Below are 19,499 nucleotides of genomic sequence, written 5' to 3'. Positions count from 1 at the left end.
TATAACATAAAGTCACAACTCATTCTCATTCTCAGACTGGCAATGTGTCTTTACTTGTAAATATGACAATAATTTTTCTTACTTTAGATGGAAAAAAACCCTCAAATCTCAAAGAGATATTTTTATAAAATTCAAACAGTTGTATACACATGGATTTCTATTTTGATACCAGCAGAATGAATATCAGATTAATTAGCCTGATAAAGTGGTCATTGTCCATTAAAAATTTTTAACGAGTTTTTCTATGTCTAATCAAATTGCAGTGAAATTATCTGTCACAATGGAATATATCTTTGTTTTAATGTTAACAAAATGAGTTTGGATTTCAGTATATTAATTTGTTTTCTTTTAAAATTTGGTAGGTTTTTTTTGGTCCTTTTAGCAGTGGAAACTTTAAAAATATAAAAGGGATATGTAATTATAAAGCTAATGTATATGTTTATTCATAAAAGCATAAAAGGGAATGTATATAATGATCAGCATTATTAAGGTTTTGTATGAGAGCTAGGTCTTCAACCTTCCTTTGAAAATTTTACATTGTATAGATTATAAAACTGTATTCATACAAAGATTCTTTTGTGCAAGTGGCCGCTATTAAAAATATTTTAAAAGCATTATAGTAATTCTTAATCACTAGTTATTTTTTTTTCAGTCTAAAGAAATCAGAGGCATTGCTGATAGAATTAATGACAAGAGAAACAATGGTGGGATTTTAGCTCTATTCAGACCACCCACACATCTCTAAAAGAAAAAGTACAATCTGAACAAAGTAGTTATTATCCCAATCAAACACTGAACATGAGGTTCTATTAGTACTTACATAACTAATTCTAATTAAAACACCATAAAAACTATGTAATGAGATCACTATTATTCTGAAATGGTTTTCAGGAGTTTGCGTTTTAGTCTCTTATAATTCTTAAAATCAAATTGTATAAATCAAATGTATGATCAGTGGATAACCTGACCATAAAATATGTGAGCAATGTGATTTTCAATAGTTCTGTCTAATGTCATTCCTTGCCTAAGTGTAAACTAGTTCTAATATCTTTCAAAGCAAAGTTTTGTAGCTTTGAGGTTTAAAAAGTACTTTCAATGGATTGCTTCCTTTGTTTATTCTTGGCTCAAGGCAGAGGATCTTGACATTTACATTGCCATTTTCCTGCTTTCAAGGATTCTAACAACAAAAAAAATTGTTTTGTCTTGCAATGGTTAGCAAATGTCTTCTGAACTTCCATGTGACCATTCTAGCTCTCTTGGAAAGGGCTTACTTTATTGTGAATCTGTTCCCACAGCTTGTGTCCCAAGGACACAAACTCAGAGACTCACATAAACATACACAGGTACATATATATGCTAGCCCTCATCTTACAAAAGAATTGTGTTCTCTAAACTCCTGATAAAAGTATTTTTTGGAACTCAAAAGTCTCTTCTCAAAGACATAATATTATAAATGTAGTTGCTTAGATAGCCCTGAACAGACTACTTAGCCACAATGTAGCAGAAATGTTATATATTTAGAAAGAGCAACAGGACAATATTGCAGTATGATCAATAGTTTTATGTTAAAGATCATAATAAGACTTTAATTTATTTCGAATGATGGTGCTTGAAGATGTTCACTTTCCCAGAGTCCCATTTTGTTCTAGCAGCCAGTATTAAACGCTGGTTTATGTTTGCTTCCTTCTCAATTTCCCACATCCTCAAGTCAAAACTATTGCAATACAAATGCAATGGATGGTCTCTTATTCTCCCCAAAGCAACAATAAATTTCCTATCCTTTGGTAAAATTACCTCAAAATTCCACCTAACTACAGTTAATAGTGCAGCAATGAGTGTGTTTGTGAGTGTGTATATGTGTATGTGTATCTCATAATGGGAAAGAGAAGGAAAATCTCATTAGCTTTTACTCTTTAACTGTTATCTCTTTAAATGTGTAGAGAGAATAAACAAGTATTTTTATGTGGATATTCTACCCCAATGTACAAATGTGAGGTCATGTTTATATATTTTGCACTCAGATATTGGAGTTGTCTATTAATAGAAAAACTTTGTCAATCATATTTTTGCTGCGAGCAGTTTTGAAATCCCATGGATTTCTATTTGTACACTAAAAGTTTAAAATCAAAGACCTTTCATGTGTGTGTAGTTTCATCTGGTCACTTCAATAAAGGAGATAGTAATAATTATTTAGTCTGGTATAGATAGGGACAGGTGAAGAAAGGAGATACAGAGACAGAATAGCAGTCTGAAGAATTCATGCTCTCAAGTATTCCAACAGTTTGGGACAAGGCCAGGAATTTTGCTGAAATTTAGTAAAATAAGCTAGGAAGAATGCTTATTCATAAAATGTTAAATTTCAAGAATGAAATGGTTGGTGTCAAAATCTAAAAGTGGTTCAACTTCAAAACTTAAAATGTGAGAGGATCTACACCTGAAGACTATAATGTTTACAATAGTGTTCTCTGTACACTTTTAAAAAGTGGTTTGAAAGAAGGCTTACCTAATGGAAGAAGTTTGTCATTTTGAATGCCCACATTTATTTTGGAAGCTAATGCTATTCAAATGTTATATTTATCCTTTTTAAAAACTGCACATTTCATTACATTTTCCCCCAAGACTCTTTATTTACGAGATGTTGCAACCCCTTGATATGAAATTTTAACATATGTTTAAGGGAAGGAACTGTTTAATAAAAATGAAAAATAAAAAAAAATTCCCCACTGCAGTGACCCTGGGGAAAGAGAATTTGTTGTGTCACCATATTTCGAAGTGTTCCATCCTTGGTTAAGAGAGAAATGGGGAAGAAGCTGTGAAATCCAGATATTATCAGAGTTTGAAGTAAAACTAGCAGAATGATAGAAAAATTACTCCTATTTTCTAATAGTTGTATAGAATGTTATAGTTTATAAATTATCTTCCCACATTTTATTCTCACTTTATCTAATTTTATCTTAATCTTTTATCTAAATTTATCCTAACATTAATAGCCTTTTGAGATTTTCTACTTTAGAGATGAGAAACTGACTGGCAGAGATGCTAATTAGCTTGCTTCAAGTCATTCAAGTAGGAAAAGACACATTTTTCTACTCAAACCCCACTCCCACTTTTATAAATCGCAATCCAGTGATCTTTCTATAATATCGTTACATGGCAATCTTAATTCCGAAAGTTGTTCTACTACAGACAAGCAAGCTGCTTGTAAAAGGTAACATAAAAAGTGTATTGTATGGTAAAAGAGAGAAAGCAAATCACTGGAGAAAGGATAGATTTTTCAACAAATTGTGCTGGAACAAGAAGACATCCAGTTGCAAAAATCCATACACACACACACACACACACACACAAAAAAACCCTTAACAAATTAGATTTAATTACAATTAAAAGATTATTCTTCTCTACAAAAGGCACCATTAAGAGAATAAAAAAGCAAGCCACAAATTAGGAGAAAATATTTGTAACATGAGTATCCGATAAAATATTGGCATCCAAAATATAAAAAGAACTCTTAAAACTCAACAATATGAAAACAACTCAATTTTAAAAATAGGCAAAATATCTGAAAAGTCATCTCATCAAAGAAGATACGCAGATGGAAAATAGCATATAAAAAGATAGTCATTAGAGAATTACGAATTAAAAAATTGAGATACCAATACACATCTATTAGAATGGCTGAAATCCAGAACACTGACAACAACAAATGCTGGTGAGGATGTGGAACATTACAAGTGGGAATATAAAATGGTACAGTTTGGAAGACAATTTGGCATTGTTTTACAAAGCTAAATATAGGCTTACCATATTATTCAACAATTACGCTCCTTGGCGTTTATCCACATGAGTTAAAAATGTACATCCCATAAAAACTTGCATATATATATATATATATGCATATATATATATATGGCAAGTTTATTAATAATAGTCAAAATTTGAAAGTCCTTCAATGGGTGAATGGATAAACAAACTATGGTACATCCATACAATGGAGCATTATTTAGTGATTAAAAACATTAATATGGAGGAAACAAATTTATACTGCTAAGTGAAGAGCCAACCTGAAAACGTTACATACAGTATGAATCAAACTATATGACATTCTGGAAAAAGCAAAACTACGGAGACTGTAAGGAGACCAGTGGTTGACAGAAGCTCAGGCAGTGGGGAGGGAGACATGAATAGGTAGAGCACAGATTTTTAGGGCAGTGAAACTATTTTGGATGATACTGTAATGGTGACTACATGTCATTATATGTTTGTTAAAATTCATAACATGTATAACATGAAGTCTAAACCCTAACATTAACTATGAACTTTAGTTAATAATAATGTATCAATAGTGGGTCATCAATTGTAACAAATATGTCATACTATTGCAAAAGGTTAATAATAGGGGGAACTGTGTATTGGGAGGGGAAAACTGTGTGTGTGTGTGTGTGTGTGTGTGTGTGTGTGTGTGTGTGAGAGAGAGAGAGAGAGAGAGAGAGAGAGAGAGAGAGAGATTATATGGGAACTTTGTATTTTCTGCTCAATTTCCCTCTAAATCTAAAACTATTCTAAAAAGTAGTCTATACATATTTTTTTAGGAAAATTTAATTATAGAATGTATAGATGTACTAGGTTAGACTGCTTGATCTGCTTTTGTAGAATAATAACTATAGGGAATTAAAAAGAACCAATAACAAAATACAGACGCCACAAGATCTCATATCCAGACACGACCAGTCCCATCAGTAATAGAGCAGTGCCTATTAGAATCATAACAAATAAAGGAGAGAGAGGAATTATAATTCTTAAGAATATACATGCCTTTTCTACTCAGGGGTAATGAGTCAAATTTTGACAGTAGTAATACTTTTGGATGCTTTGTAGTTTTCAACATACTTTCACTTACATGGTACCTGATTGATCTACTCCCTATTGTCTACCAAGCCCAGCACCTCTGGGCGCACTTTGCAGCTTTTCATTATGTTGTCAGTGTCTATAATTATGTTGTTTTTTGTTCCACTTACTAAGGATTAGAAGAAATCTTCAAGTCTTAATACAGTGTGTGTCCATTGAATCAGATTCTTAGAGCTAGAAGGGACTTCAGAAACGATCTTTAACAACAGATTATGATATAATTACATGGAGATCCAGAGATGCTGAGTGCCTTAACTAACTGGCTGGAGAAATGGGCAGAGAGGAGACATCTTCCTCTACCACCCCTGTTTCATCTGCCTTGCCCCTGGGGAATCCTAACAACCTCAAATAAGACTTCTATAGCCACTCAACAGCTAATTAATTCTTCCTTAACTCACTCTCTCAAGTCAGCCCTTTGTTTTTCACTGACACCAATATTCCAAATTGTTTTCTTATCCCTCAATATCTTTCTTACATCATAATCTTCCTGAAGGTTTTTGTTCTCTCTCAACTGCAGTGCACCCTACCTGGAGTATTAGATAACAACAGATTTCTCATGGCTTCTTTTGTGTAAAACACGAAATCCAACAGAGCATTTTAGGGACTCCACAATTTTAATTCCTTCCTACTTGCCATAATCATGAACCTAATAACCATTCAGACTATTTCTATTTCTACTTCTTGTTTTCTAGTATATTACAGGCAACTTTTCTTTTGTATCTTTCTTCATACTGCTCTCTCCCAGAAATGCTCCCTGTCTTAGTTTAAGCTGTTATGACAAAATGCTATAGATTGGGTGACTTATAAACAACGCAAATTTGTTTCTCACAGTTCTGGAGCCTGAGTAGTCCAAGGGCAAGTTCCTGGCAGATTCAGTGTCTGGAGGGCCTGCCTCCTGGTCCATTGAGGGCTGGAGCCTGACATGGCAGGAGGAGTGAAGGAACTCTCTTAAGGTCTCTTTTATCAGGATACTGATCTCATTTATGAGGGCTCTATCCTAATGACCTCATCATCTCCAGGAGGCCTCATCTCCAAATATCATATTTAAGATTAGGTATGAACACACAAATTTTGGATTTGGTGAGGACACAAACCTTCAGTCTATAGTACTCCCTAATTTATTGGACATCTTATTTCCTCAACCTTAGATAAATTTCTCCCTTTCCCTATATATTCTTTCTCGACTACCACAAGATAATAATTTTTTCTTTATTGAACCCCAAAAGAACTCGCCTGTAGCATTCATTGGGCACTTTGCATAAATATTCTGCAACTTTATTTAAATTATGATTTATATATCTTACCTGTTGAATTAGATTAAATTCCTTGAAGGCAAGAATCTTATATTACCAGTTTCCATCAGTGCTTGCAGAGAGCAATGTTCAATGACAGTTTATTCATAGGAATGACAGTTTTAGACACAATATCACAGGATTTGAAATTTTTGAATCATCTGATGCCAAATTATGGGGAAATTTCTTTGCATATTCCAAATATAATATATTTCAGTGTTTAGTGTTATTTTTGTTAAGGCCATATCTTTTGGGACATGATTAAAATTCCAAATGCGATATTTAACTTTATACAGTGAACTTCTGTCAACAACTTTCTTAAAAAGCAAACCACTTTTGACTTCTTATATATTTGATGAGAATTGTCATAACACTATCAGGTTGAAGAGTGAGATTTTTACACAAATAACTAAAGGTTATTTAATATTAACAATCTCTAAAGGTTGTTTAACATTTAAAAAATTAAACTCTGTTCACTAAATGTACTTTGGTATAATATAATTAAAAATTTTATCTTTTCTTTGTGTAATTATCACTATAAATAATCAGTTTTTCCAATTTGTTAAACAGCATATCATTGTCATACCCATCTTTTTACTTTGAACATTTTCCTTCCCATACAAGATGAACTGATAAAAATTAGGAGAAGAAAGTCAATTGCATTTTTGAAATTTTTGAATATTTTTATATTTAAAAATGTGAATTCTCTACCAAGAAAAAAAATGAAGTTGGATGATTTGGTATATATTTCAGAAATAAAATAAAATTCATGACAATCTTGAGATAAAGTTCAATCAGATAAATCGAAATGAAGCTTTTTAATATATTTGCACTGCCAGTATATGTATATATATATTATATATGTATATTATATATATAATTTATAAAAATTAAAGGAGCCAAGGAGACGAATGGCATACATATATTCTTTCAATAGCTATAGTAATAGTTTAAAAATAATGCCAAAATATTGAAGCAGAGAATTTCATCCTGAAGTTTGCCATATGAATTAGAACATTATTATAATCAATATTTCCAGTTCTTTGCACATTGGAACACCAAGTATCCTGTAATCATATTACTAATAGGAATAAAAATCACTTGCTTAATCATTATTAACTCAAAGCAAGACAAATATTTACTTTTCTACTTAAAATGTATAATAAAGTAAATTGAGTCCATATACATTGTTGAAGGGGTAATACAAAGTTTACTAGACATATAAGTCAGACTGTAAGTAGGTGTTCTATACTTAGTGCAAGTGCCAAGAAAGGCAAATGAGGAAAGTGTTTACTATTTCATAACATACAAATCATATATTTAACATTTTATTTTTATTAATTTCTGAATTTTCACAAATTAAAAATGAAGGAAATAAAATTATCTTACCTAACATATTCTAAATATATAATTTATTTACTCCGATAAAGACTTTTTAATAATGCTAGATTTAATGATATGGTTTAAATTTTCTCTTTAGCACTTATTATATCCATCATATACTATATTTTACTTAATTACCTTGTTCATTCTGTTTCCCTATCTCTGCCACTAGACTATAACCATATAATGTCAGGTGTCGAGGCAACTTCTACATCTCTAATGCTTACAAGAGTGCATGGAGCATACAAAGTGCCTTAAAAATACTTATTGTAATAAATAAATGTTTCCCAAAGATTTATGATACAGAGTAATAGTATTAGAAGATATGATATGATATAAAATAATGATTTAAAATGTGAATTTGGTTTAAAAACATAATGGAAAAACATATATATGTAAGTATGACACACCTACTTACATATATATATATACATGCATATATATATATATATACAGAGAACATACATATATATGTATATATAATTGTTATAGACAAACACACATAATATAAGCATCTTTTACACAGAAAGATGTGTACATTTATATTTTGTGTTTTATAGAAGAATCAGTTTAAATTTTTAAGATATGTAATAATCTTTTAAACTACATTTTCCCTTTTTGTTTAATTTGTACTATATCAGGAATCTCAAACACAAAATCATGTTGTACTTGTCTCAGCCTCTAAGAGTCTAAATTGAGTCTTTTTCATATAAAAGTCGTTTTATTAAAATATTTGTTAAAATGTTTAAATGTTTCAACAGTCGGTCTATAGTGATACTTCAACCAAATATCTCTAATTCCCAGGATGTTTCAAGATTCATCGAAATCCCACTCTTTCCTGAATATTAAACTTATTTTATTCTCTCTTAAAAATGTAGTTTTGTGAATTAAATTCAGTGCTCTAGATTTGGTCCTACTAGGACAGAATAGCATAGGTTTATCCTGATTCATTCATGAAAATGTATTTCTCCAAATACAACCTTTAATTCCATTTGGCTTTTCAGTATTCATATCATGTTTGACTGACATTGACTGTAACGTCAAAAAAATTATTGTTTTCTATATGATATCGCTACACTAGTTTCCTTTATATTTATGCAGTTGGAATTTTTCCTTGGGCGAGGAGACTAAATAACTGTTTTACATTAAAAAATTGCATTTTGTTCACAGTAGGTACATATTATGAAAATTAAAAAAATTTAATTGAGGGGTATAAAAATATAAATTTGAGACGCATATCCTACCTGTAAAAACCTGGTGGCACTTGCTCTACCAGGAAGCTCTTCTCCATGTCTTGGAGAATGTCATTCAGCATTCGGACACGGATGGGAACTCTCTCCTTGGGATCATTAGCAGGACGCATCTCATCTGACTGAAAGAGTTCAGCACTCTCCCGCAGGCGTGAGGCCAAGGCTAGCAGTTGATGGGTGTTGGGCTGATCACCTGGTGAAGATAAATGAGCTCATCTCAGAAGACTCTTTCTCAAAGGAATAAAATAACCATTTTATAATGATGATGTATTCATTTTACCAACAACATTCTGTTTAAATATACTATATTCTACTAAATTATCAAATTTGTTACTACTACTACTACTACTACTACTACTACTACTATTAGTAGTGGTGGTAATAATAATGATAATAATAATAATAATTATGACTAATAATAATACCAGTAAATAGGTACTGATAGCTTAAAGACTGCTACATTCCAAGCACTAGGCTGAGCCCTTCATATAATGATCTCATTTAATATTCACCAAATCTCATATTGTCATGTCTATTTCATAGAAGCTGAGAATTAGAGTAAGGAAATTGGCATAGGTCATTAAACAAGTAAACGACAGGCCAGAATTAGAAGAATTATTTTTCTGACTCAAAAATTCATGCTCATGATGGAGTATCCTGTATTTCTGGAAAAAAAATATATAAAAGGAATTATCTTCTTTTCTGAGAACATATATTACTAGGTGTTATTATGAGTCCATGGGCTCTTTTTACGAAAAAATTTCTGTAATTTGAAGTTAAAATACATGTTTGATTTAAAAATACATTGACAACTTTCCTAATGTTTATGTTATTTTGTTTTGCTTTTGAGATGATTTTTGATTGCTGTCGTTTCTTTGTTTATGTAACTTCCTGGATGTAATTCTGATGTGATTGGTGGTAGCAAAGACCACAGGTCATTCCACTAAGAGAAAAGCAGCATTAGTATGTGGATTATAGCCACCAGATCCCATAGCTAGACCACCTGAGTTCAAATCTCTGCTCTATCAATTAGTAGCTATGTGATGTCAGGCAAGTTGCTGAACCTCAACGTCCTCATCTGTGAAATCGACATAAGAAAATCGCCTGCTTCATAGATTTGTTATGAGGATTAAATTATCAATACTCGTAAGTACTTCCCTACACATAGGCCAATCCTGGCTGATGTGATTTAACACCTTGTTTAAAGAGCATTCTTTTATTATGCCATAGCAGGGGCATTTCCTCCTCATCTTCCTGATATACCCGCCATTAGTGTCAGTCTTTGGTGAGGCAACAGTAAGTGATGTCATTCTCAGGGGACTAGGTACAACTGACTCCAACAAGGTGAGCATATCACTATAAAGAAACATTTCAAGTCAAAGTAATGAAATGAACATAGGCCTAGTAGGCAGTCCTGAAAGCATGTCATTGAAATAAGCAGATAGAGATGAAAAGAGGCCTTATAGCACCCACCCTTGGGGAAGTCTTGGGCAAAAGGGAAAGATCACAAAGGGACTCTTTCTCCAAGTGAAGTCCTAGGGTTACCAGCTCTGAAAACACCTGATCTTTGTGGAAATGCAGATTCCCAAATCTGCTGACTCTCTCCAGGGGTAGAACCTAGAATATGTATTTCAAAAGGGTATTCAGATTATTCTATACACTTTCAAGTTTAAGAAGCACTGTGGAGAGGTGATCTGCTAAGAAAAGGAAAACTAGGTTAGAATTATAGCTGATATATGAAATACATGTCTGTCATAAATTTACCAACTTGTAATATAATGATCTTTTTGTCTTTCACCTTTATTCAATGGGGACTATTTTACATGTCAATTTCTTTAGAGCCCAGCACAGCTCTGACTCTCAATAGTTGTTTACTGAATAAACAAAATAGATTTAATAAAATATTCTTATGGAAACAGTCCAATAACAAAATAAAACTATGTAGAGATTATGTAGAGATAAGTGGTTTTTATGAAGGCTACAAAAAAGATAGCCCTCTTTGTAGCTCTCTATTCACTGAAATTAATGATATAAATAAAATCAATTGTACAAGTTCACAGGTTTTGGCATTTTGATGTTTTCATAGTGCATTTTAAATTAGTTAATTACCTTGTTTGATTTCAAAACAAAACGAGGTTGTGAGATGAGATATTTTTGCTCATTATGAAGACCTAGCCCCCTAGATAACAACAATAACACTAATGCTATTTTATAAAAATATGGTTTATCTTAAGTTATTATGGTTCACCAAAGTTAATATATGGAGAACTTACAGGGAACACCACGGCACAGGAAAGAATAAGATGGATAGGTACAAGGTACATTTAGTTTATACTGAAATTGAAAAACTAAACAACAGAAAAACAAGGTTGACATTCTTGAAAGTCTTCCATTTTAGAAAGAAAAATCTGTTCTGATGTAACATACACCAAAGAATTGAAGACATTATTCTTGAATCAAGTGAGACAAATTGTACCATTCTACCTTATTTAGCTTTAAATGAATTTATCTTTTATGGTGGTACAGACTAGAGAATTGACAGCTTTAGGAACTGGCTGAATCTGAAAAGGATCCTAATAGTAAAGAGCTGCCATCCACAGCAAACCCTGTGCATTATTTGGAGGGTCTGGAGTTACAAATACAAAAGTAGCTTTACTTTTCATGTTCATGCAATTATTCTGATATATAAATGATGTTATAAAGATTCTTAATAGTTAGTTCTGTGCCAATAAATCTTTTTTGTGTCTCCAAATAAGACCCAGAAAGTAATGTCACCTTTTCTATGTAGGATTTTATAACTACAAACGATTGTTCCTTCATGATCCTTAATATCCCTACTAGAATGTCAGCTCTGCGAGGGAAAAGCCTTTTGTCTTTTTTGTTCACTACCATTTCCCCAGGACCTAAAAATGTTCCTGGCATATCATTTAATGAATCAACATGTGAATTATGTACTTCGATCACAGCATTGTAGCATCTGTAATATTTTAGTCATTATCTTTCTTGTCTCCCTCCTTTCCTTGACTGAACAGAACCCCACAAGACCAGAAAATATGTTTTATATCTCAATAAAATAACAGCACAATACCTTATGTATGGTAGTCATTTATTAAAAATTTTGTTGAATGAATGTCAATTTATATAATGTTTTATTCGAGATATAATAAATATGTCAGTAATAGCTGTAATCAGTAGTAGTTGCAAAGGGAAAAAAGAAAAAAGGCTAATTTAGGGTAACAATAAGTTAAATTAACCTCAATCGAATTAAAATATGGCCTACCAATAACCTATAAAATAAGAATATATAAAACTTCATTTAAGGCAATGCGAATGTCAGAGAGCAGAGAACTAATTGACATTCTTAACAGTTTAGGTTTAATAAGTAATAACTCCAAAGAAAATGTACCAGGAACTAGAAATTTCTTTCAGAGAAGGCTAATATAATTATCTTGAAGTAATGCATACATGGAGTCTAAAAACCAAGGACTCGATATCAAAAAAAGAAAAAAAAAACAGAGAAGAGCACTGTCTACTTAATTATCAACACATCATGAACAGATTACTTAATAACAGTATCAAAAAATGGAGAAAATGGTCATTTCACTTTCTAAGTATCAAGATTACTATGCGAAGGCAAGTTACTGTTACCAGAGTACAAAAACTAAATATGAATTACTAACAACTTATTTTTTTTTAAGGCACGCAAAAAGCTTTACTAATGATTTTATTCTCAGAAATGTGGCTTCTTATCACCTTCTCCAGAACATGGCACCCTCTGGGCAACCGTATCATACTCCTCCTACATACACTTTAATTGAGAGTCCCAATTTATTTTGTGGTACCTACAAATCTGGAGGCATTTTTTATTTCCATGGGTTGGCATATCAAACCTTTTAAGTACAAGAAAAGAAATAACATAAAGGGCAAAGTAATTAAACAGCCTGTCTCTAAAAATGATCTTTCTACATCTTTGCTCCTGGTGAAAAACCAATCATGAATAAGGTTTTACAGCATGGCAGGACAGACTGATTTGTGATAAATATTAAAAATCAACCTTAAGATAATACAAAATAATTGAAACTACCTAGTGAAATCACTTTGATATTAGTCAAGAGATAACTGAAATGTACTTCTACATTTCAAACAAAAATAGTTTGTATTTTTTCCTCCTTCATTTCAACGTAAAATAAAAAAAATATTTTTTCAGAAAGTATTTATTGAGTCCTATTTTGTGTGTTATTCTATAAATACTGAGAAAGAGACAGAGACATAATATTAAATCTCTAACTTAACAAGCTTCTAAACTAGTTAGAAACAATCCAAAAATGGAGAATAGTGTCAGATGAAATAAATGCCCATAAGGATAACTGAAGAGTTCATTGTGTATCAGAATATTCTAAATAGATCCCAGGGAAGAAATACAACTTGAGAGACAAATCACAAAATTGCTCAGAAATGAAGGGCATCTCAAATGGAACATGTGAAAGTTCTGGGCATTTATGTACATTAAAGCAATAGAGGTAGGTGTTCCACTTGTAAACAGCAACATGATCAGTCTTCTCTTTCTCTTCCGTCAGCCCTCACCTTTCTAGAGTTTGAATCTACCTCTAACTTACATCCTTTCATTTTTCTGGCTTGTTATGGAAACGACAGAGCTGGATATTATAAGCTGTATTCATATTAATTTAAGAGGAAGAAGGCAGGATGGAAGGAAGCAAGAAAGAAAGAGAATGAGAAAGGGAGGGAAGTAAGGAGAGTCAGTGGATATTTAGATGATCATTGAGATCTAAGGCAAGCCAATTTGGGAGAGGCTTTAAAATATACTGGAGGAAACATATTCCTACTGCCCAGGAAATCTCCTGCCTTGTAGCCAACCTGCAGCATCTTCCCCTCAAGGCAGTTTGGGAGGCAGTGTGGTATAGTGGAAAGAGCAGGGGCTTTGGAACCTGACAGACTTATTCAAGCCTTAAACCTACCACTTAAATGTGTGCATCTGAGTAAGACTAAGACATACACACACACACACACACACACACACACTCCCTACCCTGATATCCAGAGGCCTAGTTTTTTACTATCAAAATGACTGGTCTTAATGATATCTAGCTCCGTTCACAGGGCTAGAGTAAGATTAAATGTCAAGGTAAACATAAGGCACTTAGAAAAATACCTGAGGCTTTGTAGAGTGACCCCTAAAGTGCCAAAATGCTTCCCAGAAAACTTGTTTTTCCTGCAGAACTTTGATTCAGGATCCTAAAACACCCTCCCACAGCAGATCAGAAGCTCAGAGTTACTTCATACAAGTCCTATCCATGAGGACTCTAAGACTTCTGGGTAAGACCAGTAACTACAGTGCTGACTACACCTACTGAATCTATACATATTCTAACCTGCCAGGATCTGGGACCTGTACAAAATACCTCTTATCTTGAGGAACTTTATAAATTGATGAGTTTCAACTTGGTATAACCCTGTGTGTGTTAAGTCCGTTCTACAAATTCCTGGATAAGTTTTTAACTGTCCTATTTTAAACAATGATTTCGGTAACCATTATTGTAGTCTCTCTTCAGAATTTCATACTCTAAAAACTTTTAAATTTTAGTTTATTTTTACTTTCACATCTTTTGTTTATATTTGTCTACTATATTATTAAAGACTCATTCAATTTCATTTTAAATTAAGAGTGAAATGTATTGGCCATAGTCTAAAATGACATTTTTATATCAAACAAACATAGCCTGTTACTTTAATAGCATTTCACAGAACCTATTCTTCTATAGATGAGCTTATCACAATTTTAAAAGTGCTAACAATTGCACAATCACAGCTTAGACTTCACTGATTTATAGTGACAAGAAAAAGTATGATTTATGTTCCATAGGAAACAGTGGTTAAAAGTAGAATAGAAGATTATTTTGGGGGAAAAAATGTTACTTAACGTCATTTTTTAAATACTTTGTGGCATCACTAAAGAAAAGAAAAGAAATTGCCAATATGATTTCAGCCAAGGGAAACAACAGTCTTCTGTTATCCTACATTTTCTATTTGTCACCCTGCCTTTTTTAGTATGAATCACAATAAATCATCTTAGCTGGTTATTTAAAGAAGTTAAATAAACAAAGATACAGGTATAGAAAGAAATGTGGGAGCTACTGTACTAGTGATAAATAATCTAACATTAATTTTATAATGTATAGATAAAAGGATATTATTTAAACATGAAATATGCCAGAAGACAGTGGATAATTATGTCTAAACTGAAAACAATAGAAATCACTTTTTGCAAAGATGCCAAAGTGTCACATTTACAAGAATTAGGTGGGCCACTTTTTAAAAATAGCAGCACATTCTAAAGATTGTCCTGTATTCTAAAGTTTATCCAGTGGTACGGGTAGCCAAGGAAGATGAAAATCTAGCAAGAATTTCAACATATTACATGGAATGGGTCCATCTGACTGGTGCAGAAATTAAACCAGGGGCTCTTTTTATGGCCCACAGATGCTGCCACTGTGTTATGTTTGCAACTATGTGATCTGGTTATTGGCTGCTTTAGAAGAGTTAGCAAAATCTTTCTTAAATGAATTAAATTCATGTGTGGTTTATTTTTATCACTTTCCTCCTAAGGCAGAAAGTTAAAGTTGTATATTTAATAACACATGTGAGTTTAATTGTGTTTTAGCTAAACCAAGAAACTGAAAAAAATTTTTTTAAAAATTTGGATAACATGAATCACAATGAGGGCAAGGGCACTCTGTGCTCTATTACAAATTACAATTTAAAATATCTCAAAAAAAAGTTTAAAATTGTCAGTGAGCCAGCACTCATAGAATAAGGACTGTACTATTATCCTGTCATTGACACAAGGTTTTATCCTTAAAATAACATTTAGAGAAAAAAATGATATAATAAACCATTAGATGGGAGAGTAGGAAAAATATATCACTAATATATTTTAATTAATGTAGCAATACATAAAATGTAAGTACTAAAAAGAAAACTTTATAAGGATTTGGATGAAATACTTAGAATAAAGAAATAATGATCACAAAGGGAAGCTGCATAAATAGCAACTAAATGTAAAGCCAGAAAACGAACAAAAGAAAAGAAAGTATTATTCTGAAGAAAACAAAATGGATAATGTGCTTAAGATAATAATTAAGGGACATTACACAATAAAAATATGATTTCAAAGAGAAATGGGGAGAAAGAAAAATTAGTTTTGGGAGACAAACATTGACAAAGTAGACACAACCTTATTTTGTTAAGACCCAGCTGTCTCACATTCTTTTTTGAGATTAGATGTAGAATATCAATAAATGAAATGCAATCTTTAAGATGGTCATATAATTAGAATTCTTACAAAAATATAAACTAAAGATATTTTTAGAAAATTGTACTCAATGGGTGGCTAATCTCATCAATTTTCTCTATCAGTTTTGAGCAAGTAAGTTAAGATAGTTCTTAGAGAATGCTTTGGGTTTAAGTCCTTGTCATTTAAAAAGGTCACTTCCAGAAATGTCAGTTCAGGTCAAACCACTAGAAAACTAGGAAGAGTCAAAATTCCCATGGGAACAAAATCTGTTCTTGACATTTTTTGTATTTTAGATGATGGACTGCTTTGGATTTGTTAGGGAGGGCACAGGGCCAGGTACTTGATGTACCCATCCTTCACTATCTGTATACCGGTCCAGAGTTGGAATTGATGGTAATTAAAACCAAGACTGGAGACAGATGGAGCGAGGACTAGAATCATGCAATTTATACAGCACATATTTAATTCTGCCATTTGAGAAATTCATCTTGTATTTCTCAAAAAGAAAAAAGACATTAGGTGGGTCTTAATCACTTTTGATTGTAGAAAAGAATAAAGGTGATGTTTGAAAGTATGAAACTATGAATCTAACAAAACAGAATACTTTCCTCAGTGGCATCATCAACTTGAAATACTATTCTTCCTTCTAAAAGAAAGTGGTTGACACCAATGAATTATCAGAGGTAATGATAAAACCAAAGTCAGATCAAAGTGGCGTTGCCAGTTTTCCAAAGAATAGGAGGAAATGCTGCTGACAACAATTTTACACTTAGTAAGACAATTGGGGGGCAGCAACAAGCTACACAGTTCAAAATTATGTTTCCTGCTGATTCTGGCTTGTACTAAATAAATGTGTACACAGCCAGATCAAATGAAAATAAGTTTTATTTTATTTGGTCATTTGTAGTTTTTACAATAATGCTAAATAATTAAGAACCAAAATTCTAACAAAGGAAAATAGCAGATAATAGTAGATATTAAACAAAAAGCATCAGAATTATATAGTCATTAATTATTTTTGAAGTACTGTTTTATATATTAAAAACTAGATAAAGTTAGAAACAGTAAACTTAGTAGGTTTATTAAGTGCTCATTCCTTAGTCTGCTTCCAGGTTCAAGGGTGACACTTCCTTCTGCTCTTGCAAACTAGTATTATTGCCTTGTATGTGAAATTTTTGGACATAACTTTTGTCACAAGGATGTCTGAAACATATCAGTTATCTTATCAGTCACTGTTTATGGTACATCTCCATGCACCACATATAAATATTCAATTTCTAACTATTATATGTTTGGCATTGACCAAATATTAAGAGCCAGGGCCGCTCAGTCAAAATGAGCTTTCAAGAAGCATCCAATAAATCAACTCAAACAAATTATTCACTGGTAAATTATCCTTCTGTCTGGTGGTTGTGAGAACGATAGAGAATGGTCTGCTGCTACCGTAAACTAGTGTAATAAATAAACAAGATGGCCGGTTGTCAAGGGTAAAAATTACACCATTGAAAATGCAATTGGGTTTCAGAGACCTTCATACTTAAACTCTGCAGTAAGGAGAAATGGAATTTTATAGTTCAGCCTTGAAGGTCACTTTTAAAAAAAAAAATCTGTAATTGAGAACTGAAGACTAATCATTATTAAGTGTTATAACAAAATAAGAAAACATATCAACAATTAAAGCTTGCATTAGGCAGGAAATTATGTTTCATTTAGCTACAGAAATTCTGTTTTGCTAATGAAATAGTCTAGAATGGTAGACAAAATTGAAACTAAAATATATACTTAGTTGTTGCTAACTGCTGTCCATTATTCGCACATTAGCATATTAAAGTATTCTATTTTAGAAATAAGGTTATAACCAAAGTATTCAAAATAGAACAGCTATACCAAATTGCCTACAATTTAGCAAACATTTGAATAACCTTTGACTATGATACAGAGCAAGTAATATTGAATCATGATTACTAGAATACAAAAATATATAGCTTAAAGGTGACATATCATATCTGTTTGATCAAATATTTATACTCGGGTTAAATAAAAGAAAAATAAACACATTTTTTGCCTCTCTCTCTCTCTCTTTCTCTTTCTTTCTTTCTTTCTTTCTTTCTTTCTTTCTTTCTTTCTTTCTTTCTTTCTTTCTTTCTTTCTTTCTCTCTCTCTCTCTCTCTCTCTCTCTCTCTCTCTCTCTCTCTCTCTCTTTCTTTCTTTCTTTCTTTCTTTCTTTCATATTGGGTGCATCTTAAGTCTGGCTGCATCTTTCGGAGAGTGAAAGTGAAAGGGAGACCCAAGGAGTTTCATGTCAAAAGAAACTCAAAAACCAAACAACCAGTTACCAAAGAAAAAGTTCTTCACCTACAGCAGAAGCAGTCTAATATAGCAGCAGGAAGCCAAAATGTTCCCTCTCCTCCACTGAGAATCTTGGATTTTAGGGAGAGGTTAACATATACTTAGTGGTATCTGACCCGCAGTAGAAATTTTTGTGGAATAAATGCAGGTTCCTCCCCACTGTGTTGACACACTTTTAGATACAACTATTAGAGAAAGGATCATTAACTCGGTTTATTCTGAGAATATTTCCTTTACTTGGTCGCTTTAATTGGAACCTGGCTCTCTCCTAATGACACTGCTTCCACGGCAGCCCTCTCAGGCAGTGGTTATTTTTCTCCCACACCCATTCTACCACTGGCCTTAGAAAAACAATATGAAGTATCTCTAGGTCACTGCTCATTCTCTGAAAATTTTAGCTTATAGTCCACTTACTCTCTCTTACAAGAATTACTCCTGTCTTAAACTGTCTTAAATTCTTGTTAATTTCAATATCCATATAAACATATTCTGGCTTCTCTTTTCTTTTTTTTTTTTTTTTTTTCATGACAGCTACCATACGCCCATGGTCATATGCAGCTAAGACACTGCCATTACCACTATCTACACTCTTTACAGAACCACATTTTCAACAATCTCATTTCCTTTCCAGTGGAAAATAAGTCTTTTTAGTTCACCCACTCTCAATATTTTGATCTTATGCCAAAATAAAGTCTTTTCATCTTCCTTCCTTTTCGCTCACTCTCATTCCCTTCAGATACTCATTTTATTCCATACCCAGTTTAGCTCCTTTGGGCCATCACTATGAGCACTCCTTTGCATACCACTCTATTTCCTTTATCTTATCTAGTTCATTGTCCCTCTCTTAGCAAAGCCCCAGCTCTGATTCGATCCATCCTTGTCTGTTTCTGTACCTGAATCTCCATCTGAAGGCAGGAAAAAATATAATTATGCTCAATTATCTCATTTAAAATATATTTTTTTCTGAGATCTTAATGTTGCCCAAAACAATTATTATTATAGTTCATT

The 19,499-nt window shown here is 32.5% G+C and overlaps 1 protein-coding gene across 2 annotated transcripts in view; it reads right to left on the bottom strand.

Moving 5' to 3' along the window:
- Nucleotides 1-19,499, bottom strand: part of NAALADL2 (N-acetylated alpha-linked acidic dipeptidase like 2) — a 798,563-nt gene that overhangs the window by 25,043 nt on the left and 754,021 nt on the right. For both annotated transcript variants that reach the window (XM_016156514.2, XM_016156436.2), the window contains exon 13: nt 8,825-9,023. In XM_016156514.2, the coding sequence (XP_016012000.2) occupies nt 8,825-9,023 (199 nt within the window). The remainder of the gene's footprint in view (nt 1-8,824; nt 9,024-19,499) is intronic.

This window comes from Rousettus aegyptiacus, unplaced genomic scaffold, assembly GCF_014176215.1.
Source record: "Rousettus aegyptiacus isolate mRouAeg1 unplaced genomic scaffold, mRouAeg1.p scaffold_m13_p_4, whole genome shotgun sequence".
Lineage (NCBI taxonomy): Eukaryota > Metazoa > Chordata > Mammalia > Chiroptera > Pteropodidae > Rousettus > Rousettus aegyptiacus.
This window is presented reverse-complemented; position numbering and strand designations above follow the sequence as displayed.